The 27,991-nt window shown below is 36.3% G+C and overlaps 1 protein-coding gene across 3 annotated transcripts in view; it reads left to right on the top strand.

Annotated features, from left to right (window-relative positions):
* Positions 1 to 27,991, top strand: part of LOC139983614 (tyrosine-protein kinase SYK-like) — a 70,055-nt gene that overhangs the window by 37,786 nt on the left and 4,278 nt on the right. The window contains exons 6-16 of one of the 3 annotated variants that reach the window (XM_071997277.1): positions 4,804 to 4,869; positions 15,189 to 15,301; positions 16,329 to 16,488; positions 17,425 to 17,580; positions 19,205 to 19,314; positions 20,132 to 20,155; positions 23,600 to 23,666; positions 24,223 to 24,304; positions 24,979 to 25,168; positions 25,923 to 26,063; positions 27,874 to 27,986. In XM_071997277.1, the coding sequence (XP_071853378.1) occupies positions 4,804 to 4,869; positions 15,189 to 15,301; positions 16,329 to 16,488; positions 17,425 to 17,580; positions 19,205 to 19,314; positions 20,132 to 20,155; positions 23,600 to 23,666; positions 24,223 to 24,304; positions 24,979 to 25,168; positions 25,923 to 26,063; positions 27,874 to 27,986 (1,222 nt within the window). The remainder of the gene's footprint in view (positions 1 to 4,803; positions 4,870 to 15,188; positions 15,302 to 16,328; positions 16,489 to 17,424; positions 17,581 to 19,204; positions 19,315 to 20,131; positions 20,156 to 23,599; positions 23,667 to 24,222; positions 24,305 to 24,978; positions 25,169 to 25,922; positions 26,064 to 27,873; positions 27,987 to 27,991) is intronic. The other 2 variants (XM_071997293.1, XM_071997287.1) reach the window with 2 other exon arrangements.

Genomic DNA, 27,991 nt, shown 5'->3' with positions numbered 1-27,991 from the left:
ATTCACTAAATAACGCCAACCATAAATAATTCAGTTTGTATCTTCCTCGTACCGACTGCTATCAGGATGTGGTTGTTTCTAGATGTAAGATGAAGAAAACTTGCTGCAGTGTTATGAAGCAATTAGTTTAATCAGCCGGAAGATCCCTTTACTCTCAGAGAGATGAATTCAAAGCAACAAGTCATTGCTTCGAGTCTTTACGAGTTGTTGCTTGAGAGTTCTTAATAGTGCTGACGCAATTTTAGTTTTCACGTATTAAAGAAAATTCTGACAAAATTTAGTTGGAATGTACTCTGCAAATGTTTAATTTCCTATATGTGGAAATAATGTAACATAATAAATTTTTGGTGAATAATTGGATATAAATATATAGGATATAATTGGATATGATATAAATGTAATAAATTGAATGAAAGATTGGATATATTGATTTACACTAATGTCATACAGCCAAGCTGCAGCTTGGATATAAAAGTTGATTTTATGGAACTGCCATTGTGTTATTTGCTGGCTCGTTCGACAGTCTTCTACAACTTTCTGTTTTCGTTTGAGCCGACTGTTTTTCCTGTAACAGCTTTGATTCCGTAGTTTACAGGATCTTGTTACAGAAAAGTGTTACACCCTGTTGTACTTTTCCATTTTCGTCAATGAATCCAGTAAAACTACTGCAAATTAAGTGACTGAAAGTGCAAGTCACATCAGAATTCATTCTCTGTGTCTTTGTGGGTTTTGCTTGCGTGACATCGGTGATATTCTTCCTCAATTTCGATTCCATTGAATATCTTGTTCACAGACCAATCAAACCATTGAGAAAAAACAAAAGAATAGAAAACAGAAGAAGGAAGTTTGGGTTTGTGAGCTGAACTAATGGCTATCACTAAATCATGCTCAGAGGTACTACAGTAGAGAACCTTGTGAACCGTTTGAAATGGGGCGGTTGCAAATTTTGTTACTCACAGGACTTCAGTACTAAAGGATTAGAGAGGCATAGAACATATAAAAATAAAGATAAAACATGAGAGGTGAAAAAAAAAGGTTACAAGAATTGGGGGTAGTGCCTGATATTTTTCTGTTTCATTGTCAAGTATCCTGATGTGTCTTACAGTGCACTTGATTGTTCGCTTCAAGAATGATAGTGGGGAAACTGTCGGCAGTAGCAAACATGTTCGCAGACCTGTACCGTAATTTAGTGAGGGTTATCCCAACCCTGATTGTCCTTAGTACCTGCATACCACTTTGTAATTTAGTAAGGGTAAATCCCAACCCTGTCAACATTTACCAGGTGCCTAAGTTCACCCTTTAAGGGGTTACTTCATGCATAGAAATCCTACAATGCATCTTTAAAATTTGAATTTAAATTGTGTGAAGGCTGTTGCTATGGAATATATACCAAGTCATGTTTCTGTTATGTGGAAGAGACCATACAATAAGAGGACTAACGTCCACACCATCGAAAATATTTAATCTACGTCCACAAGCCGTCTGTATTAAAAAGGCGAAATAGTGTCCTATTTATACAAGATAAAATAACTACCTACCGACATACCTGGCGGTTGCCGACTGAGTGGAATATATCATATCAAATATGATATCGGAATGTTTTTGGCTGGTATCATTGTGCCTAGATTGATAAGTTCAAAATTCATAGCCAAATGGAAAAGGAAGTTGGGCAGTATGCTATATCGCTGTACAAGACTAGATATATATAAAGTAAAGGGATTGGCTATCATAGCAATGCCAAGCTTCCCATTTTGCTGCAAGTCCCATCCACCCCCTCCCCCACCCCATCCCATCCTCTCCTCATCCAAGTCACAGGTTATGGGTCCCTCCAATTGCCATGGTTATGAAGAAACCCACCTTCAAGTGTACCCTGTTAGTAGTACTTAATGTTTGTGTACTGCAGGTTCTATATGAATCTACAAAGACTTGTATGCACTCCAGATGTATAAACTCATATAAGGTAATATCTGTTACAACCCAAACCAATCGCCGCATACACACATACTATACATACATACATATTACACACATTCTTACATACATGTAACAAAGACAACCCCCCTGCAATGAATGGTGTACTCCTTACTTTACCTCTCTACCCCCATGCATTGGATGGTATACTCCTTTCTTACTCTACCTCTCTTCTGTCTCTGCTGCCTACTGTACTGTAGGTATTTGATTGAGCACTGTTTATGTAAATGCTGAAACATCGACAGGCTTTGTCTGCCAATGACATGGAAATCGCTCGGCTCTGCGTGATCATTAATTATCTATCCTGCATTGCATTGTTTCTTCATCTATATTTCATGTAATCATCTGCGTAGTGAGCTTTTCTCGACGGTGAAGTAGGAGGTCCCGCCCGATTCTTTTAATTGGAACCGTCTGCCACTAAATACACCACAATATGAACTCCAGTGATTTCAAGAGCCATCGGTTAAAAGTTTCCTGATAGATGTCTTACTGTGTCTACTATGATGATCTGGTTTTAATTAGCTTTAGAGGGAACATAATGTGTCAACTATTTGGCTTTGATAATATCAGTGACTAAAGTAGGAAAAAAAACCCTCTAAAATAATGTTATGAAGAACAACTGTACAGTATGATGTACTGAGCTGCATGCAATTTGACTTTTGTATAGTCTATCAACATTGTTGTGTTTATTTTGTGTTCCTATAGGATGCTGAGTTTATTTGTTTAAAAGGTCTATAGTATTTTAGTTTCTTCTTCAATGAAAATATTTTAACTTTGTTGTAGAAATTTATAGATGAACATAATTAACAATAAAAGTGGGGGTTAAGAAAAGGTTGTAATGATTGAACAAATGGTTCTTGAATCAGGATGGACACCTTTCATTAAACAGTTCTATCCGTTCTTCTTAACTCCTTCAAAGACCTTTTTCCTGCCAAATTCCCTGCCCCATCCTATCCCAACCCTGCCCTATCCCCTGACCCATCCCACCCCTGCTTCTACCCCATCCTCACACTAAACCCTTCCCCATTCCATCTCTGGACCCATCGCAACCCTGCCCTTTCTCCTGTCCAATCCCACCCCTGCCCTACCCCATCCTCACCCTAAACACTTCCTCATTTCATCACTGATCCCACCCATCCCTTCCCTATCTCCTATCCCATCCTCACCCTAAACCCTTCCCCATTCCATCTCTGATCCCATCCCTTCCCTATCTCCTGTCCCATCCTTATCCTAAACCCTTCCCCATCCCACCCCTGCCCTACCCCATCCTCATCCTAAACCCTTCCCCATCCCACCTTGCCCTATCTCTTGCCCCATTTTTTTCCTAAGCCCTTCCCCATTCCATCTCTGATCCCATCCCACCTCTGCCCTATCTCCTGCCCCATCCTCACCCTATACCCTTCCCCATCCCACCCCTGCCCTACCCCATCCTCATCCTAAACCCTTCCCCATTCCATCTCTAATCCCATCCCATCCCTGCCCTATCTCCAGCCCCATCCTCACCCTTCCCAATTCCATCTCCCAATTCCCTATATCTTGTTCTATCCCTTCCATGTGCAATACTAATGACATGTACAGTAATGGTTGTCAGTACTACGGTATCTGCTACCACTGTCAGAAGGTTGCTGAAGTTTCCCTGGAGATCTGCCTCTCCCTCCTCTTTCTTTATTTTCCTACCCATATCCCATCTCCTTAAAGCATTTCCTAGAAATGTTCAGCCGCCAACAGTTGGATGGTTTAAGGAAATGCTGATATTAACAGAAAGAAAGCAGAATTATTTTCTTTTCTAAGTAAAATTAAAGATATCATTATTCATCACAAATTGTGCTTTTGGTTGCAGAACATTTTCCCTTTCCAGTAATATTCATGATGCAGTTATCCTTTACCTTCTTCATTTTGATCAATGTCAAAACTGTTATTTTCCAAAACTCCTCTAATTGTTTACTTATCAAGAATTTGTGAATTAGGCAACTCTTTTAAAGGTCAGCCATAAACCCTGCAGTCATATATATACTGTCAGTCTATTTGATATCTGTGGATTCACTGTCACGAACAAACATCCTCCGAACAGCTAAGAGGACAGATATCGTTACGTCTGGGAGTTATCATAGATTTGATGTTACTTCACACTCAAGGGTGAAGGCTTGATCAAGTCTAAAGAGGACACACTCAAGGGGGGAAGACTTGGTCAAGTCTAAAGAGGACATCATCATCATCATCAAGCCATATTCATTCCAATATTTTAATTTGTTTCCTTTTTCATCACGATGTTTTTACCTTGATGCGATGTGGTCGACTTTCTTCGATTACTAGTGTCAAGCTAAAATATCGAACCTTTTTAACTAGACCTACTGTACAGTTATGATGGTATCGGTTTCAGTTTCAGTGAACTGTCACACTGTGAGTAGTTTTTCCTTGAAAATATCAAAAGAGAAAGTTAAAGGTTAAAGGTTTCAGATCCTAGTGACACGTTGACATCACAGATTTACAAAAATTACAGATCTCCTAAAATTCAAGACAACACTTTTCAACTGAGATATTTCACCAAACGGAAGTCAACAGTTTTCGGGATGAGCCGTGATATCACAAGGAAAATATGTCACAGAAGCCAGAGATGATTAATTTGTGTCCCCTTTAACGATTGTCTGTAGAATAATTATTCATTTCGAAAGGGCAGTGTGTTTCTTTTTACGACGCAGGTTTTTCAACCGAACAAGAATATCATTTAACTTTTACACAATAAGTAGAGTGTCAGGCAGTTTAGAATATCTCTGTAAACAATTTTCCAAGAGAAAGATCATGAATTTTATATATACGTTTTGGTTCTTCAAGATATACAAAATTCACCTTTACCGGTGCCTGTGGATGCGTTTGTGGAGCAGATACGCCGTCTAGGTGGTATGTTTCTAAAACTATTTCTCTCTCATTCCAACGCAAGCATTAATTATTAGTAACACCATTTCTTGCAATTTAGCGCAGTCATCACCATATATCCTGCCTTTTCACACAATTCTCCCCCTCCCCTCCCCTCACCTCCCCAGCTCTCCCTTTAAGCTATTTCATTCTTCAAGGTATAAGGTTTGCTAACAGAATTAAACAAGCTACTTTTGATAGTGTTGTACAAAATCAACATCACCTCTCAGTGATCACAATATGTTGTATTAGGTACAGTGCATTCAAGTGATTGCTTGTTGTACGTAAATATGACAAGGTAATGCTCCTGGGTTTGAATGCCAGACAAAATGTTTTGGCAATTTTGTGACATTTTTGCAGTGATTTCACTATGGTAATATACTGTTGATAAAAGTACTGGTTGCAGATCAATGAAAAGACATCATGAACTCTGCCTATGATATTTCAATCAAAGACTAAATTAGAGACCAATTAGAGATCACTTAATCTCAATTGTGATAAATTTATTGCCTAGGTGATTTATGTTATATATATAGTCGTTGCGGTGGTATCCTGTTAAATTCAAATTGGATAAGGAAGGGACTTTGTAATAATATCAAAATGCAAGAATTTTGTGGTTTGGTGAATTCTTTGGAATAGAGTATTTAAAGAGATCCTGTTTGGTGACAGAAGATAGCCACAAAAATTTCAGGCAAGAATTTCAGGGAGTCTACTCCTAGTTAGGTTAATAACTTTAGGATAATAACTTACTGTATTAAATTAAGGCTCCACATATTGGTCACACAAATGAATAATTGCCAGATGCCTAAATGATATTGTTTCAATTAAAGGAGTTTAAAACATGTTTGTGGCCATCTTGTTTCTTTTTGTAGTGCCATTATGCAAGATTTTTTGCACCTTTCACACATCAGTGTATTTTACAATTTTATATGAAAAATAATAAAAAGTAAACAAAGTGACACAAAAATAATATTTTGTCATATAGTAAAGCTGCTAGGATAATTCTTGCTAGAAAAGGCCAGTTTTTAAAATTTTGTTTTTGGTAAATTGCACCCATGTCCCTTACCCACCATATATCACACATACACTGTAGAAATGTTTCTTTTAACCTGAATATTTTCCGCCGTAGTTTATTTTCTTACATCCCAAACCTTAGAAGATCTCTAACCCATACCTGATCTGTCATATACAGTATACATGTTACCATACTTTATTAGGAAACTTGTGTGGCGGTAACCTTCATAAACTATAGCTTCAAGACTTTTCTGCTAGAAAAAGTTCAAATGTTTCTCCCTCCTCAACTAACCTACTGTACTCACGTTTGTTTATATACACCTTGTAGATGTAACATGGTACAGTAGATACATTTTTCTGATCTTAATAGAACAAATACTGCCAACAGTAATTTGTTTCTTTCATTTTATCTCTTTCATATAGATTCTAACATTTGAGTGGCATATATCAATAGCTTGTATTGGTAGACTAACATTTGTATAAATTTGGAATATTAACTAATGTTATAACTAATACTTTATTAAATTACAAAGTTTATTTCCATATTTGTACATGAACTGTACGCACTGAAGGGTTCTTCCACGCATAGATTCATCCACGCATAGATTCATCCAAGCATAGATTCATAGAGCAGATATAATGCTGTGTGAAATACTTTACACAGGCACATAAAACACCTTCCTGTCTCGACATGCATCTGTAGTTGCACATATCCATGTCATACACACTGTATAGGGTTCATCCACACATAGATGCATAGAGCAGATATAATGCTGTACAGTGTGAAATACTTTACACAGGCACATAAAACACCTTCATGTCTCGACATGCATCTGTAGTTGCACATATCCATGTCATACACACTGTATAGGGTTCATCCACACATAGATGCATAGAGCAGATATAATGCTGTACAGTGTGAAATACTTTACACAGGCACATAAAACACCATCCTGTCTCTACATGCATCTATAGTTGCACATATCCATGTCATACACACTGTATAGGGTTCATCCACACATAGATGCATAGAGCAGATATAATACTGTACAGTGTGAAATACTTTACACAGGCACATAAAACACCTTCATGTCTTGACATGCATCTGTAGTTGCACATATCCATGGCATACACACTGTATAGGGTTCATCCACACATAGATGCATAGAGCAGATATAATACTGTACAGTGTGAAATACTTTACACAGGCACATAAAACACCTTCATGTCTCGACATGCATCTGTAGTTGCACATATCCATGGCATACACACTGTATAGGGTTCATCCACACATAGATGCATAGAGCAGATATAATACTGTACAGTGTGAAATACTTTACACAGGCACATAAAACACCTTCATGTCTCGACATGCATCTGTAGTTGCACATATCCATGGCATACACACTGTATAGGGTTCATCCACACATAGATGCATAGAGCAGATATAATACTGTACAGTGTGAAATACTTTACACAGGCACATAAAACACCTTCATGTCTCGACATGCATCTGTAGTTGCACATATCCATGGCATACACACTGTATAGGGTTCATCCACACATAGATGCATAGAGCAGATATAATACTGTACAGTGTGAAATACTTTACACAGGCACATAAAACACCTTCATGTCTCGACATGCATCTGTAGTTGCACAAATCCATGTCATACACACTGTATAGGGTTCATCCACACATAGATGCATAGAGCAGATATAATACTGTACAGTGTGAAATACTTTACACAGGCACATAAAACACCTTCATGTCTCAACATGCATCTGTAGTTGCACATATCCATGGCATACACACTGTATAGGGTTCATCCACACATAGATGCATAGAGCAGATATAATACTGTACAGTGTGAAATACTTTACACAGGCACATAAAACACCTTCATGTCTCGACATGCATCAGTAGTTGCACATATCCATGGCATACACACTGTATAGGGTTCATCCACACATAGATGCATAGAGCAGATATAATACTGTACAGTGTGAAATACTTTACACAGGCACATAAAACACCTTCATGTCTCGACATGCATCTGTAGTTGCACATATCCATGTCATACACACTGTATAGGGTTCATCCACACATAGATGCATAGAGCAGATATAATGCTGTACAGTGTGAAATACTTTACACAGGCACATAAAACACCATCCTGTCTCTACATGCATCTATAGTTGCACATATCCATGTCATACACACTGTATAGGGTTCATCCACACATAGATGCATAGAGCAGATATAATGCTATGTGAAATACTGTACTTTACACAGGCATATAAAACACCATCCTGTCTATGATCGATGCACACATCTATGTCATACAATCAGTATTGCATATCCTTTTCAACACTTTATATATGGTTCATCCACACATATGTACATATAGTAGATATACTCTATAATAGCACATACAGTATAGTATATATTTATGCAAACTGTGTAAGTGTCTTGATACATGTGTAAGTTCACCTTTATATGTACTGTAAATGTTCTAATTGCTGCTTACAATAATGTATTTATAAGTCCAAAATATACAGAATCAAGATTGACTGAGAGAAATTTATCAATATGTGTTGAAAGATGACAGATATTAGCTAAAATTATGTTACATGTAGTGTAGGCATACAGTACATATACCGCATTGGCAACAAATTCATATTTTGCTGCAAAGCAAATTTTAACTTTGACACTGTATTAATTCCTCTATTATATATACTACATTTATAACCTTAGTGTAAGTACTTTTCAAGTGCAGCTCATTTAGGACAGTTTCTGAGCTAAATTAAAACAACAATTGTTGAGACTCTGTATACATAACATCCTAAAGATTCATATTGAAAGGAGAGGAAATTAACTTTATTAACTTTATTATTTGTATTGCCCAATGAATAAGTTATTTGCCACACACACAAACAACACAAATATGTATGTATGTATGTATAAATATATATAAGTTAGGAGAATATATAAGAAATAGAACATAAGAAATATATTAATATAATACATATATAAGAATATAAGTTTATATGTATGTATAATCATAACTTGAAGTCACACGATTTCACAGACTCACTTTTTGCTTATTTTGCTTTATATATTTCAGTACTAACTCATTCAATAGAAACAGTTTGTTAAACATTAACTGGGTAAGTATGTACAGCGTCTACGGTCAGACGTCAATGCATAAGCAGTGATGTTCTAGAGATGAAACAATTTATTATCAATGTCAGCAGGAATTGAAGAGAGGTCTGTTAATAGATTAATAATAGATTAATAATAAATAAAGTCTATAAAGATACATATATTTATTTTGCTTTCTCACAAGTACAAATAAAACAGCGTAAAACGTTCCCTAAAATGTCATTTTCTGTATCGATGCCAAGAAAATCTTATAGATGTATAATCTTCTTTCTGCAACTGATCGAACGCTTATTTCCTGCTTCAGTTTTTCCTGCTTCTTTAAATTAGCTGAATTATAAATCACAAAGTCCAATGGTCACTGTTACAGTTTATTTTAATTAAGAATTAGAATGAGGAGTATATATTAAGAGGAGAAGAAGGTAATTTTATGTGTTAGTCTTAATGGATAGTCGTTGTGTTGAATTGTTGTTGTTGTCACCAGTGATAAAATCATGTTAACATTAAATGTCCGTATACTCAAGTCTTTTTTTGTGACTTTCTCTGTTCGAACAGGTGTATATGTGACAACTGGCAACATTTGAATCTTCAATTTTACTATTGAACGGATGGAATTTATGATTTTTATTTTTTTTATTTTGTTTGAAGCTGGATTAGTACCGTATAGCTTTGCTTGACTTTTTTCTTAGGACTTTTTAAATATTTTTATATTTTTTACATGTCACTGAAAGATTGATCGGATGTATGGAGCACGATAAACAGTGATCCGTGCTTGTTACTGAATGTGTAATTAATGATATTGGAAGCGTGTTCCCCCTGGATGACCTTTGTGGGTCAAATTCATGCGTGAAAAGATTGCAATTCTGTCCGCCTAATAGAGAAACCGGCCCACGATCTTGCACTGATCAGGTGTGTAGTGTACACACACTTAGACTGGTTAAAAAATAATTAATCCCTGTTGTAGTATATACAACAACAAAGCCATTAGACAATATTATATCAACATGGCCTCAATGCCATTGGTATGAAAGATGCATTTTCATGCTGGGATATTAGATCTTATGGGAGAGGGAATATAGATTTATTAGGGTGTCCATATATAAAGCTGGAGGCCCAGGTTCGAATCTATATATACTCGTATACATACTGTACATGTGTATATAAAGGTGCACAGTGCATGGTACACTCTGTGGTCAATACTTCATCTGTCTGGTTGACTTCCTTATTTGACATTGCTTGGGAATGGTTTTTTGTCTGTCCAGAAGCAGTTGATACTAACCAAATTCTTATCAAAAGGATATCTATTGGTTAGAGAGGGATAAATAATTGTCATTGTCTTTTCACATGAATACGTTACAAATTTTCTGATGAATAAGTAAGTAACGTTACACTCTACCGTCAGTGGTTTGATAAAAGGAAGAGATCTTTGATTAACAGTCAGGAAACTTTTTATGGATGGTAACGTTTATGATCATTGGCAATTATTCCACCTCGTATGAAAGGTGCCCTTAAGAAAAAATCCTTTGTGTATATTTAAGGGTGTTTGCAATGCCTTACAGATGGTCTAGCTGTGAGTCATCTGATTATGAGGAACAGAGTCATGCTGACATTGCAGTTTCTGTAATAACCGCTTGGCCTGTCTAACCTGTGGGTTTGTATAACCGCAATACCTGTAACCACTTTAATTGGCCTGTGTAATGACAGGGTGTGTAGATATAACCACTGGGCCTGTACAACTGCAGTGTCTGTATAACCATAGGGCCTTTATAACCGAAGGGCCTGTACCACAGAAGGATATGTAAAACCACTGGGCCTGAATAACCGCTGGGCCTGTATAACCACAGCACCGGTCCTGCCACCGTGCATGATAATTATAAACACTTGCTACGGTTTACCAGCTGCTGTAGTAACGTCACTGACGTTTATAAACACTTCACGAATCTTCTTGCCTACGTACGAGATCTTTCTATATAAAAGTGTCATTTGATCCAACGCTGACGTAACGCAGGAAGTCGTGTGTGACTCAGAAAAGACAAAATCTGTTGTAATTTCCCACAAGAGTCTGGGAGTGTACTCCCTACAGCTTTATTAAAGTAGCCTTCGTGTATCATCAAATTCTGTTGCGTGCGTGCATGTCTGCAAATAACTCGTTCACAGTAGATATAGTGTACTGATCGTGTTACAATTGATAGAAAATTTGATTTATGGAAAAAGTTCAAAGAAGAAAAACAAATTGCAAGGAGGTTCTAAGAGAAGAGAGAGAGGTTAATGTGTTAATTTTAAAGAGGTTTTTTTTTTTATGATTTTTTTATTTTATTTTTAGTACTTAAATAGTAGATGGGGGGGAGTTTTTTTTTTTTTGGGGGGAAGGGTGGTAGAGTGGGGTGGTGGGAAGAGAGGTATAGAGGGGCATGTGTCACTAGCTGAAGTTATTACCAATCATACTGCCTAACAATGAAACCATAGGATAATACTTCCATGATCATGGATGGAACACAGTCTCATTTGTTTCTTTAAGTACACTGATATCTGTAACCAAAATCTGTAACCACTGTGTACCCAGAGACCCAGAGAGCTACTGGAAAGTGCAAACGACGAGAACCCTTGCCCTTGCATATATATAGTGTATGAAAACCCTGTAAATTTTCACCAATGGTTTGACACACTCCTTTGATGCAAAATATATTGCCAGATGCCTTCAGCCAGATGGCTTATCAGTTGTTCCAGGTAAATGATTGTCAGATAATTGAGGCATTGTCACTCATCTAGACTATCAAAACCTGTAATTTAATATAGCCTGGCACCATCCCTGACAGTTTTTTTGACAAAATTATGACATAATTGCCTACATTGTTTGATATTTTGGCTCTCAGGTTTCAATGCGAAAGAAGATAGCAGGAGCAATCTTTAAAAAATTTCATAAATTTCATAGAGCTCCATCCAGTGAAATAATTTGATTTGTGTCTGACAATTTTACCTTTTTTTCTTGATCTTTTATTTTTTTATTTTTATGAAAGAGCAATTGTGTTTAAGTGATATAAACTTCACCTTTTACGGGTGCCACATTTAATTTGGTAAAAAGATTGGTGACATAAATAAAAGATGTATTTGTCAAAATTCTGTATGGCAGTATCGGAACGGGATGCATGGTCAATATTTCTATATGGGTTAATTCAAATTCCTTGACAGGTTTTGGTGGCAACTTTTATCAAACTGTTTTGAGAATACATGTGAGTGGAAACCTGGTTACAATAGCTAACTTATAATATAATTCTTCATAATTTGTTTTTATATTGAGCAAAAGGAGTTGTCAGTCAGCAACTTAACAGGGCTCCTACATTACAAATATTTACATTTAATGTCTCAGTTGCTATTAGTAACCTGTCTCCCCATCACATCAGCACTCCCTCTATCATATCTGGAGTGAAATGTGAACCCTTTTAGGTCCATACACCCTTAGCAATTGGTCTCTGTCGGTCAATGGACCTTTCTTTTACTTCTACCAGCCAAATTATGCATTATGTATCATGATACAGTAGGTAACATTTAACACAAATGAACGATCTTTTAAAAAAAGACAAAGTTTCGTTGTCGGGTGCTGCTGGGACAACATTTAGGTTGCAATCACGGTAACTCCAGTCTGCAGAGAGCAATCTGGCGAGTCGTCAAGCTCTACAGAAAGTCATCCGTGACTAATGACTTCAAGAACCAAAAGAAAAAGATTTTTTTTTTTTTTAATCTGTTCCAAAACCGAACGTCGTCTGGCTTATTGCAAACTTGATATTGTATATTTTACTGGGAACTGGTGACTCATATTGTGAGTTTATCCTGCTACTGTAAGAGTAATTTGCTAGTCTTATCCATGAACGTTTTAATCAAGCTTAAGGGAATATATCGGTAGGGAACTACGTAGGGATGAATCCGACTATGGCAGGAAGTCTTTATCTCTCTGTCTCTAGCGAGACTGATCAATATTTATTCAATTATAAACTCATTCTGACTGGGTAGATAAGATATATCTTGTGACTTTTAATGTTCTTCAACTGCATCTCTGTCAAATGAGCTTCTAGGAGTAAGAAATCTCTTTTTGAGATAAATCTTAGAAATTTTGAAGAAAAAGTTATACCAAAAGATATCTGATGCATAATTGGCTGTTTATGTCCATCAGATATCTTTTGGTATAACTTTTTCTTCAAAATTTCTAAGATTTATCTCAAAAAGAGATTTCTTACTCCTAGAAGGACATAAACAGCCAATTATGGACCATCAGAAATGTTTATCCAAATAGGGATTTGTTTGGATGAAAATGAGATTAGCATTATGCAACAATAAATAATACAAATTTATGGTTAATGATGATTATTAATCTCATTTAGAATTGCAAAAAGTTAAATCGCACAGCAAGTACATTTTCGGTGTTTTCACTAAAGTACTTTGTAATCAGGATCATCGAAGATCAAGAAGAGAAAAGCGAAATTCGTTTTATAAAAAATAAATGTTTGATATATAAAAATATATCGATATATAAAATATATATATATAATAAATAATAAAAATATATTACAAATATAATATATAATATTATATAATATAATATTATATAATATAGTATATAATAAAAATATAAAATATATAAAAATACTAAAGTACTGTGTAATCAGGATCATCGAGGATCAAGAAGAGAAAAGTCAAATACATTTTATAAAAAAAACGTTTTATATATAAAGATATATAAATATATATATATAATAAATAACAAAAGTATATTACAAATATAATATATAATATTATATAATATAATATTATATGATATTGTATATAATAAACATATAAAATATATAAAAATATGTTAAAAAAGACAAAAAAAACAACAGGTTACTAGCATTTTTCAGTTGTATAAACAGTAGGAATTTTCATCCATCCCAATGACTCAGGTGAGCCAAGTTTTGGATGATATTTTTTAAATCTGTTGTGATTTAGTTCAAGAGAGAACCAAAAGTCAATGAACTGTTCATCTTCTGCAAGAAGCCTGTGTAGCTAAATTATGTATACAGTGGGGGCATCTGACGTTTGGATCCTAGCTGGATTTTCTTCTTCTAAGGCAAGCTTTTAACTGAAGACAGGACACATTCAAACTGGACAGATGGACAGACTAGTCAATTGGACCAACAAATATTGAATAGTGTAATCAAAACTACAGTAAAAAATGTTTCCCGAAAGGAATGTGGGCGGTATTGAAGAACTTAGCAACATGCATTGATTCAGTATGTGTGACCAGATTTATTCGCTTCGGCTTTGAGTAAAAAGTAGTAACACACAAGAGAAAACAATGTTTTGCCATTTTTAGTTTCCAAAATTTTTTGATTTAATAAGGGATTTACAAATCTGTAATGAAGTGACATGTCGTGAGCATTGAGCAACGGAATAAAAATCATATTTTTGCTACGTTATTTTACTAGATAACTTTGTATACCTATATTAGTTGACAGTGTTGCAGGTACATCAACGTTGTGACAAAGTGGACCATTAATTTATGAAATGACCCAGATATAGGCCCTATATACCAACAGCAGTGTATTTGTATAACTAGTAAATGTGTCCATTTCCACGTTAAAAAAAAAAAAACGTCATGTAGATATGCTATTGATAATGATATATCACTCCTACCATATGTACTTTGTCTTACAGTACAACTATAAATGTAACGCGGAATCTATTGATATAGCTTTAAATGCACATTTGTCAGGTTTGACATTAATGTCGACTACAAAACAAGAAAGAAAGTAAGCCATTAGTGCTGCCAATAACGGTTGGTCTGAACTTTCAAGGGGAGGCAACGGGTCAAAATGCAGAGCTGACCAAAGAAAATGGGAGCTGATGGGAAGGTAGAGTGGGATTGGTATCCACGGACAGGACAGAAGAGGAATTGAAAAGCCTACTCTAGGATCAGTATAATATCATCAGACCATAATATTTAAGAATACTTCCCAGACAAAGGACTTTTTTGAAAAGAAAACTCTTTCAATTTGTATAAAGTGAAAGATAGGGATACTCAGCTCTAACCATAAAATGCTATTTAAATTTGAAACTGATGTGTGTCTTTTTGTTTTATCTACTCTCTACACAGCCAATCCAGTGCAGACCAGAACAGCAGGTGGAAGGTCACCAGGGAGGACGGTATCCATGGAGCCAGGGGGTGCTCTGCCCCCAGGAAGACCGCCTCCATCGCCTCCTGGAGAGGTTGGTAACTTTGGGTCACCTCATCAACATGTAGTGTCTATGTTACTTTGCTTCCTTTCATTGATACCGGTCTGCTAATAACATGAGCACACTCATCTTAGCAGATCTCTAGATGTAGTGGAACTGGTAACCTAAGTATGTAACATTGTGCATCCTTTATGGTCGCTACCAGTCATTGCTATAAATTGCTGTGAAGAGGACAGGTACTAAGCTTGTTTCTACTGTACAAATATCCGAACCTCTTTGGAATCCCAGGATTACATTTCCTTGTTGGTTTTCTGGGAAACGTATGGAATTGCTTTATTAGCAAATAATGAATTAGAATGAATGCAATAGGAAAAGACAATCGTCCTTATTAAAGTGGGTGGAAGTGTGGAGTCTCCTATGACGATAAATAATGACCCTGGGGTGAACGGAGTTGAAAAGTTTAATAATTAACCAATGACTGTTTTAATAAGTTTCTGTTTTGAAGCTCAATCTCCTGTTTCCCGTCATGGTCATAAATGCAAGGCTTCTAGCTTTGCAACTCTACAGAAACCGAAAGATCTATGTCAATATGAACAAGGATTTTTTTTAAATGCCTTGAACAATGGATGCAGCGTGGGAAAAATTGTCAGAATTGTTTTGTTTTTTTGTTTTGTTAAAACAGCGCAGACTATCCTCGTGAAACAAGAGGGTTGTCGTAAATTTTGCACCATAACCATTTGAAAAATATATATTTTAATAATCGTGAGATATTTACTTGCCCTGTGACATATTCCTTGATGTCTCAGAGAGATTTTGGAGACTAACAACCTCTAGGAAGGAGGTCACTTTGGAAACTTAAAATTGTAGCAAATTTGAGTAACATTGCTCAAATTTGGAACCTTGTACCCCCTCCCCTCCCTCATCCCTCTCCCCATCTCCGTTACCCTTCCACTCCCTTGGATGGCATTCATTTTAAAGACTGTCTAGTTTTGTTTCATGTTGAAGTATCCCAGAGTCTCATTTCTTACCGATAATATTTTTGTCCATATCTCTTTCTCAGAACCCGTTAATGAACAAGGCGGAATACTACTCCAAACTACCAGACGAGGTTCCTGCGATCCCGCTTAACCCACCACCCGTCATTCCACCTCACAGAAATGGAGATCTTCGTCACAGCATCGAGCATGGTAACTGGGAGGAACCAGAGCTACCTGATCCAGGTACAGCAGAATCCATTGGGAAATATTATCAATGGGTTTTTTTTTTTGGGGGGGGGGAGGTGGGAGTCCCATTTTAGGTCACTTGTAAACAGCTTTGATTTACTTCCCTAGATAACCTACCTGTCCTCACACAAATAGCACTCTGTCTTTACATACACTGACATTTTAGAATTATACCACTTTGCTGCGCCAAACTTATTTAGTGAAATAAAGACACTGGACATGTGCAAAATGAGAGCCTGGCTGAGTAGTAAGTGCTCTGCATTTTCACACAATTGGCACAGATGGTTTGCAGAGAGAATCTCCATTGTTTGATATAGATGCAGCCTTGCTGCCTGCAACTGCCTGCAGCTACCTGCAGCTGCTGCAGTTTTTGATTCCTTGCTTTTTGATAGTTCGGATGATTCTGTGAGTTCTGTAAAAAGAGCCAACTCTTGCTCATATCAGACACCTGGTCCTCAACAGGTTCTCAAAAGGACCCAACAGTGGATTTGTGATATTTTTGGCAATAATATTGTCTGTGTACATCGGACCACATAACAATTTTAAAACAGTGCTGCTCCCCTTGTAAATATTCCTTACAAGCAAGGAACCAAAGTGCCCTTGGGCTCTTAGTTCTATTGACATGGACCCTAAAGCAATCTTTTGTTTATCAGGAAAAATGATAATTTTTTCATTCTCTCAAAAAACTGGTAATTATATTTAGCAGACACATAACTATCTTTGATTGTCTTGTTATTTGCTTCTAAAGCCAATTTTGCAGTTTCAGAGGTGATTGGCAGTTTGAAGATCTCCAGTAGTTTTGATAGATTGTAGAGGATTTCTAGTAACAATGGCAGAGACAGACATTAAGTTGATTCTGGTGAATGACAATGTTTTTCTTTTTTCAATAATAGTTTTGTATAACTTCTTTCAATTGTTTGGTCCTATCAATAGAAGCATCTGCCACACCTCAGAGTGCCCAGGGTCCACCCGTTATGGACGACAAGGAGTACGGCATGAACGACCAGGAGAAGATTTATGACAGGGTTGCTAAAATAAATACCACCAAGACCCTGGACAGGAACTATTTGATTCTTGGAGACAAATTGGGTGAGTTTTGTCCCAGGTTTATATATTAATTGTGTACATAGCAAATAGCAGATTTATGTGGGTTGTTGGCAAGTGTGTAGACAATATGATAAATGTACCACATCAAGTGGTAATGGAGGTAAATGTACCACATCAAGTGGTAATGGAGGTAAATGTACCACATCAAGTGGTAATGGACGTAAATGTACCACATCAAGTGGTAATGGAGGTAAATGTAGCACGTCAAGCGGTAATGGAGGTAAACTGACCACGGCAAGCGATAATTGAGGTAAATTGACCCATGTCAAGCGGTAATGGAGGTAACTGTAGCTCGCCAAGCGGTTATGGAGGTAAATAGACCACGTCAAGCGGTAATGGAGGTAAATTGACCACGTCAAGCTGTAATGGAGGTAAATGTAGCACGTCAAGAGGTAATGGGGGTAAATGTAGCACGTCAAGAGGTAATGGGGGTAAATGTGGCACGTCAAGAGGTAATGGAGGTAAATTGACCACCTCAAGCATTAATGGAGGTAAATTGACCACGTCAAGCGGTAATGGAGGTAAATGTTAAGTTGTAAAGGCGGTAAATATAACATGTCAAGAGGTAATGGAGGTAAATGGTAAACCAGTGGTAATGGGGGAATAATTTCAAACAGGGTAACCCAAACGAAGGAAATCTTTTATGGCACCGTAAATGCAGTGACCTTACAACTATAGATGCTGTGGCATGTATGTTCAATGAATACTCTAATGATGTGTTTCAAGATTTGTTATCCATGACTCCCAAAACCTGAGATGCCATTGAAACTCATCATTTTCAAGGTTGTGTTCAATAGGTCAAAATTTCATTGCCATTATTTGCTAAAAGATGAGAGAATTGGCACATTTTCAGCGCTGCTGAGACAACCATTCCTGACGAGAAATTGCACGTCAGAGTCTTGCAATAGACTTACAAGTAGAAAAGAGGAACTTTGAGGTTATATGACAAGGTTACATTACAAGGTTACATTACAAGTTTACATTACAAGTTTACATTGCAAGCTCATATTACAAGGTTATATTACATGGTTATATTTCAAGGTTAACTTATCTTCACCATCCACATCAAAACCTGTTTGATAACATTTAAACAACTTACCCAACGTCCTTAAAGGTTACATTTCAAGTTTACATTACAAGGTTACATTACAAGTTTACATTACAAGCTCATGTTACAAGGTTATATTACATGGTTATATTACATGGTTATATTTAAAGGTTAACTTATCTTCACCACCCACATCAAAACCTGTTTGATAACATTTAAACAACTTGCCCAACGTCCTTAAAGGTTACATTACAAGTTTACATTACAAGTTTACATTGCAAGCTCATATTGCAAGATTATATTACATGGTTATATTTACATGGTTATATTTCAAGGTTAACTTATCTTCACCATCCACATAGAAACCTGCTTGATAAAATTTAAACAACCTGCCCAACGTAAATTGTATTTCACATGTCAGTCTTCGAGATCGCGATATTTTTAACAGATACAGTATTTGAATTTTAAAGTATCGGTTGATGACCCGTCTCAATTACCATAGCCCTGCTTGTCGAGATCTTTGGCTCACGGTCTCTTTATCTTTCTTCTATTTTTCAGGCAAGGGCAATTTTGGCTCAGTGTTGAAAGGAATGTACAAGATGAATAACGAATCTATCCCAGTTGCAGTGAAGACGTTGAAAGCCGATATGAACATCCCAAATTCACAGGTTTGTTAGTCGATACACAGGCTCGTTAGAAAGAGACGTGAAGTATGTCACTTAGATTCAAGGATTTTCTCTATGCAAAGTTATGTACCTGTTACAGACCGTTAAAACCAACATCCCCTCAGTGTAGGTTCCATTATTTTCCTTAATCCTTTATTCCTTATGTAAGTCATTGGATATGCTCCCTCCCACCTACACCCCTCCCAACCCCCCCACCAATTCTATCATTTTGAATGTCATTACATTAATAGTACAATGTTTTGGGGAATTCCTAACATAGTGAACTATTATATAAGTAACTGAATAATGGAACCTGACTGGGAAATTTTAGACAATGGAAAAGAACGAAGACAATGGAAAAGAACAAAGAAACTTGTGGCTGGATCGGGGTTCGAACCAATGACCTCTGGGCTTGTAACCCAGGTGTCACTGGTTCCAATCTTGTTCTAAGTATTGGTTGACATTAAGCTATGACTGTTAACTTAGACATTTACTTTATCTCATTCAGGGAAGGTTAATTTTTTTAATTCTTGTTGAAAATTTGAAATTGAGTCCCACTGTTGTTACTTTCTGTGGCTTATTTAGGTGACTGGACTACCACAGATCTATCCCCAGATAATCAGGTTAATAGAAGAATTCAGACTTTTGTTTTTCAACAGCTAATATTTTTGGGGAAAAACTCAAGTTTGCTACATAAGGATAACATAAATGATAAAACCATAAATCGCTCCTATAGGTTGCATGTATGGTAATGAGTCTACTTATGATATGATCATCTAAATACTGTTTTAATGAAAGGTATATTTGCATCAATATTCAGGTGGCTGGTTTACTAGTGAAGCAAGTGAGTATACAGAACTGTTCAACAGACAAGTAATACCTTGAGAGGTTTTACTACTACTGTATATGCATGCAAGCAACAAAAACAAACACCCCCCCAAAAAATAAAAATACCCCCCCACCAAAAAAACCCAGAAAAACACACTAAAAATAAGAATATTTTTAACTACCGTACTATTGGTTTACACTTTATTCTTTTCTCAGAAAAAAAAAAAACGTCCATTGAAATGCAGTCGCTGTAGGATTGTTATTTTTCCTTTTGTCATCTCTTGTTTTTTTCACAACAGCATACAAGTGTAAAAAAATCAGTTTATGGAGCAACAGGTTAACAGTTAATGCCATGAAAAGGGAAGTGTGCTAAACACATGGGATCACATGGGATCTACATGATAACAATATAAGAACACATGGGATCTACATGATAACAATATTTGAACAGATGGGATCACATGGGATCTACATGATAACAATATAAGAACACATCCATGGATCTACATGATAGCAATATAAGAACATATGGGATCACATGGGATCTACATGATAACAATATTAGAACAGATGGGATCACATGGGATCTACATGGTAAAAATATAAGAACAGATGGGATCACATGGGATCTACATGATAACAATATAAGAACACATGGGATCTACATGATAACAATATTAGAACAGATGGGATCACATGGGATCTACATGATAACAATATAAGAACACATGGGATCTACATGATAACAATATTAGAACAGATGGGATCACATGGGATCTACATGATAACAATATTAGAACAGATGGGATCACATGGGATCTACATGGTAACAATATTAGAACAGATGGGATCACATGGGATCTACATGATAACAATATAAGAACACATGGGATCTACATGATAACAATATAAGAACATATGGGATCACATGGGATCTACATGATAACAATAGAAGAACACATGGGATCTAAACAATAACAACATAAGAAATATGCACTTGCTCCTCTATTAAAATCAATCATAATCATGCATGAGATGTTCACTTTAGTATCCAAGTGGTTTTGTTTTGTCAAAAACTGCATAAATTGTAAATGTTTAAAATCTGTCAGAAATCATCAGGACTAAGTTTCAATAACAGTAGAATAAGATAATCAGAAGTTAATTTAGGATAAAAGAATAACTGAGATTGTTTGGTTCACCAAAGTTGTCAAGTTGGAGGAATCGTTAGAAACAGGCCTTTGCCCAACCGACCGGGCGAAGAGAGAGAGCCGCCTGTGTTAATCACCCAGACATACAGTAGCATACATACACACAAAACCAATGTCCGAAATAGCGTACAAGGTGCCACGTCCACGCATCTACCCATCTAAGAGCATGTCTGTCAGGGAAAGTACAGCTAATAAAATCAACAGCACTGCCCCGGCACCCAATCTTCTTTCTGTTCTTTTTTCTTTTTTCTTAAGAGAAAGTTTGGCATGCACACTTTCAAAATGGTACCACTGGATGCACAGAAAGGTTGCACAGTTTTTGTACCTTTGATGATATGTGGAATATATTGATTCAAGCTTAGAGAATCGTAGCAAATTGCTCTCTGAAATTGGCTAATAGCTATACGAATTATGCAAAGGTTTGTAGCAGGCTTTTGTGCACACACACACACACACACGCAAACAGACGGAAAAACAGGTGTTTTTACGCAATGAATGATACTAGAATAGAACGTTGGTACGTGTTGGTATGTGTTCCCAAAGTGTTCACACAGGTAAGTCCCTTAGACCATCTTTTTCCCAGTATTTGGATTAGGGGGCAATCATTGGTTTGTAACAAGGACGCTACAATAGCTAGAAGTTCCTCATGGTGATTACATAACAATAGCCAACTATAAAGAACTGTATAACAGAACTTTAGATTGACTGTGGCTTATATTGTTACACAATATTCAAAGCACAAAGTACCATGCGTCACTGATTTTGTTCCTCTTAAACTTGTCAGGTTCACAGTTTTTTAGGAAATGGACAGCATTGTTGCAAGATAGTTTAAAATTTGAACTTCAAGATTTAAAAAAGAAAAAAAATTAGTGGTGTCCTGTACATTGAGTGTCACTTTCCTCATGCATATCGTATATAAAGGATGTAGTAGTTGTAAGACGGTAATAACTAGATAAGTAAACAAAGCCTAATTCCCTGAGCTTGAGATGATCAAAGATTTTAAAATGCTTTGTCAAAGAGTTAGCCTTCTCCCTATCCCTCTTCCCCCACATCCACAACCCCCCCCCTCTCCCCACCTCCAAATAGGTGTGAGTTTCCAGCTTCCAATCCCTGCTGTACACTTATGTATTTTAGATCCTCCTGCAAGCAGGAACTCGCAAAGAAGCCTCATTGGCTTATCAAAGCCGTAATCTGACCGAAGTCAGTCTCTTACATTCATCTTTAACGTCCATGATTATGAATTGTTAATTGTCAACAACTCTGTAACTGGACGACATACACTAATCTGGGAGTAACTCGAACCTTATGATTGAAAGGCACCGGCGTTAACCACTGAGCTAACACTCCCTCATAGTACTGAGTTGTCCAAGATGGAAAGTGTCATAGGTAGAGTAAAGGTAGAGTACAGGTAGAGTAAAGGACTCAACAATATAAAGTGTGGCCCCTTCCTGTTACATCTACATTGTAGAAAGAAAAAGGGAGGAAAAAATAAGTATATATAATATACTCTAATTTTTATATCTGTGATCACTCGGATGTACTGGTATGAAAGTTTGACATTTATGAAACAGTTTCGTAAAGGAAATGGATCAGCTATTAGTGTAAATAAAGATGGATGAACTTCTCAAGTTACACATTAATCAGATGAGAGTAATAACAAAAAAGGTAACGTTTCCGTCCTGTACCTTGTTTTATTTTTCTTGTTTTTTTTTGCTGAGAAGAAAAAATAGTAAAAATAAAAATTTTGCCAAAAAAAAGGCAGTAATAAACTTTATTTAATACAGAAGGGATATTTACCCAGTTTTGTGTTTCTTCTGATTCCTTTAAATAGACATAGCTGCATCTCATGGGTAAAATTTAATCCCTGAAGATGCTTATTTTTTAGTCTTTTAATAGTACTACTTCCTTCAAGTTTGAAGCAAGCTGTTGTATAAATAAGGAAGATCTTAATAGAGGGAAATCATGTAGATTGTGGCACTGATCATGTGAACTTTTTTCAAGGAAGAAAGGGAGAGGAAAAAAATGGATGACAGAAAATAATGAATTATTTGTAAAAGTATGATTTTGTTTATGTTTATAAGAATAAAAAAATAAAAACCTTTGTTTTACAAAAAGTAGGAGAGAATTGAACAAAGTGAAAAAGGCTGTATTTTGTTTTCTGCATTTTGTTTATTTTATTATATTATTATCTTTATGACAAGCTATAATTAAAATATTAATATAATAATGAAATGATTATTTTGTTTTTGCAGTCTGAAATCATGAAGGAAGCTGAGATTATGGCAAAACTGGACCATAAACACATAGTTAGATTAATAGGTAAGTCCCCCAACCCCTCCCTCCCCCACCCCCATTTTTTTCCATAATTAGTTATTTGTAGATCGAACCGCTATATTGCAACATTGACAACTTGTAATGCTTGACCAATACCTGGCCAGTTGGATGATCTCTGTTAGAATACACAATGATGTTCTATCAAATGATATATATTCTGTGCACCCATCACAGCATTTTTTTCCCTCAAAATAGTTGGAAATTATTATAATTCAGCTGGTATCTCATATGATGTTACTGATATTTTTGGAAACAAAATTGAACTCTCCACTGTTGCCGTTCCATTGGACCTATGTAAAAAACGTCCAAATGTAGATTTTTGCTTGACAGCGTGGCAAGTTTTTCTTCAGGCTTGTAAACAAGGAGAAGAAAGACCCTCTTTTTCAATAGACTGTCTAAAAACAATGTCGCCTTAACGATGACATTCTTTGTTTATCTCAAGTTTTGAAGTAATTCTCATATAAGATTCCAAAGTCTCTGAAACTCTTGACGAGCTATAATATCTTTAATATATTTTGTTATGTGATTGTCCATTCCGTAGGAATCTGTCAAGGTTCTGAGATGATGTTGGTTCTCGAATTAGCTGAACTGGGACCACTCCACAAATACCTCAAGACACACAAGTAAGTAGTCATCATCCCAAAAGGCCCCTCCCCACCCTCCCCCCACACCCCACCAACACCCTCATCCTTCCTTTCCCCATTAACCTTCTTCACTGAATGCTTGGTGGCATTTTTATTGAACAATATTCACACAGCATAGTTTGAAAGTTTTCACTGCACTACTAAGAGTAAAAGCAACTTTTATGACAGATGACATTTTTCCAGCAATTCTAGCCCTAAGTAAAGAAACAAAGGAAAACAGAAAACTAGGCAGTCGCTCCCTTTATTATGTCAATGTGCATAGTTCGGTAATGTTTATTCATAAATAAACAAGAGTTAAGAAAAGAAAATGGTCAATCTTTGATGGATTTTGATGCGAGTTGCAGCTATTTACATGGTTTGTAATGCCTATTAGAGTGATTTGGACAATGTTGTGCCTAGGTGTCTGTAGGTAATTAAGAACTATGCTCGGTATAACAGGTTATGATTGGCCTTGCAGTACCAGAGATGGTCTAACTCTTGTAGACACAGGGCATTGCAGTTTGCCTTTAATACCCCAACCCTCCAAATCTCCCCCCTCTCTCCTCCCCTCTCTCCCCTCCCCCTCTCTCCCCCCTCTTTATGTTTATACAAATACAATCATCTCCTGCCATTTATACCATGATAACTCCCAATTTTTTCCACTTTCCTGACAGAAATATGAGTGTTAGAAATATATTAGAGTTACTGAGTCAGGTTGCACAAGGCATGCAGTACCTGGAGAGCAGACAGTTTGTGCACAGAGATCTTGCCGCCAGAAACGTCCTCCTTGTCAGCGAAACCTTTTGTAAAATCAGTGACTTTGGAATGTCTAAAGCCCTTGGGTTGGATAGCCAGTACTATGTTGTAAGTTTTTTGGTATTCATTTTGTTCTTTTCTTACTTGGCCCACCCTCTTTCAATGTAAGCAGCATTTGAAGGTTTTACATACTGTTGTATTAATATATTCAAAAGTAAGTGAATTTTACTCTATTGTTTTTTTGTTCCCAATTTGCTTACAATTCGATCAATATTGGATCACCTTCGAAACGCTCTGAAAGAGTTTCTGTAAAAACTGTTTGTGACCAAATTGACTTTATTTCTGCCTCCTTTGAAAGATGATCTTTCATCTAGGACTGGTCATATCAAATTTGTTAACTTGAAAATGAAATGTGACTTTTTGAAGAAATCCAAATTTCCTTGGGTTTTGTTATAATTCCCACAAATGAGACTGAAGTAGCATCGTTTCTGGATGTGCAACTAGTTTTATTATTGCTGTGGAAATCTAAATTAAGTATTGTTTTGAAGTCAATAATGTGAAGATGTTGGGCTGTATTTAACACCTATTATTAATCATCTGAATTGGAAATAGAGGATTTTTCTTATTTATTAGTTTTTGCACTTGATGGGAAAGAATATAATGCTAACTCCCATGTCAAGTAATGGCTAACTCCATGGAAACTAATGGTAGCAAAGCTGTGTTGTTTGAGGTAGACGACAGTTTAGTGAATGACGTCAGCACGATGTAAATACTGCTAAGTATTAACATTTGCATTATCTTTATTTACATTTTCTTCCAAACGGTGCACTTTTTTATATCGTCATTGCTTCTCCTCCGTTAGGCACCCACAGCAGGCAAGTGGCCGCTGAAGTGGTATGCCCCAGAATGCATCTGTAAATTCAAGTTCAGTTCAAAGAGTGACGTTTGGAGTTACGGAGTCACCTTATGGGAGGCTACGTCCTACGGTTTGAAACCCTATTCCGTAAGTTTCACCATGCATTCTTGCACTATTATTCTGACTGATCTATGCCTGGTTAGGTATAGTGGTTTGTTAAATTGTGTATATTTGCAGTTTCTTTCATTTTTTTTTTTTTTTTTGGTAATATATATTTATTTTTATGCATTTTACTTTATACATATTATTTATACATGTTTCTATATTTTTGATATATTGAATATATTTTTGTTGTTGTTGTATATTTGCAGTTTATAAACTGTTTATATTTGTAGTTTATAAATTGTCTATATTTGCAGAATAGGAGTCGAACCAACGTCAATTAATTCAATATAGCACTTTTGGAAGTCTTCTTTTCTGTGTGTGTGTGTGGGTGAAGAAATACTTCAAATTTTCACTCATCATTTGCTCTATTGATGAAAGGTCTGCTGATTTTTCTCTTTTTTGTGTATGTAGTGAAGAAATGACGTATAAAACCTAGAGGTCATTGGAGTACCCTAACAGTAGACTTTCACACTGACTCATCAGCATAAGCAGTGGTCTTTAAGGATGCATTTTATTCCCACACATTAATATGGTATAAAATCTGGTACAAACTTCAACATCCAAAACTACTCAAGAAAAGTTTCCTTATAATCTTGCAATTGTTGAATAGAGTATTCTATTACTTTTTCAACTATTAAACAATTTTACAAAGTCTTGTGAGCACTTTTTGCTACTATCTGTCTTTGCCTTGACCATTTGGCTAGACTTTATTTTGGAAATATTACCTCCACAAGGAAGTGGGTTTTTGCTTCACCTCACAGACCCCTCTGTCGGTGTCAGTTTGTATGTCAGGTGAACTCTGAATAGACCCATTGTTGGTAGGCAAGTTTTGAGGTGAAGAAGGGGGAACTTCCTTTACCTTTAAATAGACGGTGACAGTGTTTAGCAGGCAAAGAACAAAAGCCGGTATCGTGGCAATAGGTGCAGCGACCCTAAATAAACATTGCCAAGGCATTCATGCATAATTAATCTATTGTTGAGGCTGTTAAGACATGGTTTGATTAATATGTTAATATGTGCGTGACTATGCGCTCTTAAACTAATTGGTTCCTATTGCAAACTTCCTTGAGATAGCGATTGTACGTGTCATCATTTAACTCATCATGCTGTTTTTGGTGTTGGGTTTTTCCAGACCTTAATAAGTAAATGTAATTAGGACCACAATATGTGTCAAACATTGATTATTTACAACATGATTGTAAATGGTGTAGAGGTAGTAGTAAGCTAATTAATACTAATAGCAGGCCCAGGATGATAAAATTATGTTTGGGGAATGGTTGGGGGAGGGGGTAATAGGATGGGGGCAGTAAAGTCATTATCCTAAGTACTAGGAGAGTCTGGATTTAAAACTGACTACTGCACAGAACAGTCATTAATGTTCTACAGTGAGTCATAGGTATTCATTGGGTATGTGATATGGTTGCCAGGTGAGCTGTGTTAGTGCGGGTTGAGAGTGGTGATATGGGAAGGATATGTTGTTACAAAAATTGCTTCAAACCCCTTTTCTTTTGACTTACTTTTCTTTTGTACCTATGCAATGATCATTAAATGTAATTGAAGACTACCCAAACCCTTGGTGGATTCGTTTCTTGTAAAATTCCTCACTTTGTAATTCCTATTATGTATTTTCATGTACTCAGCATTTACTCATTAAAAACCATCTATGTTTCAAATATCTATTGTTTTCTGTTTCTTAAGTCACCAAGTGAAATGCCCTATTACTTCAAATTTTATATGCTTAGGTTACCCATTCTCAAGATTATCTATATATATGCATCGTTTCCAATTCTAGAGCATGAAAGGCCCAGAATTGATGGATTTTATCGACAGAGGTGAAAGATTAAGTCAGCCAGAGATGTGCCCTGACGATATATATCAACTCATGAAGAGCTGCTGGAGAACAGAGTAAG

This window comes from Apostichopus japonicus, chromosome 2 (genome assembly GCF_037975245.1).
Source record: "Apostichopus japonicus isolate 1M-3 chromosome 2, ASM3797524v1, whole genome shotgun sequence".
Taxonomy (NCBI): Eukaryota; Metazoa; Echinodermata; class Holothuroidea; order Aspidochirotida; family Stichopodidae; genus Apostichopus; species Apostichopus japonicus.
The sequence above is the reverse complement of the archived record's forward strand: the minus strand, read 5'-3'. Positions and strand labels throughout refer to the sequence as shown.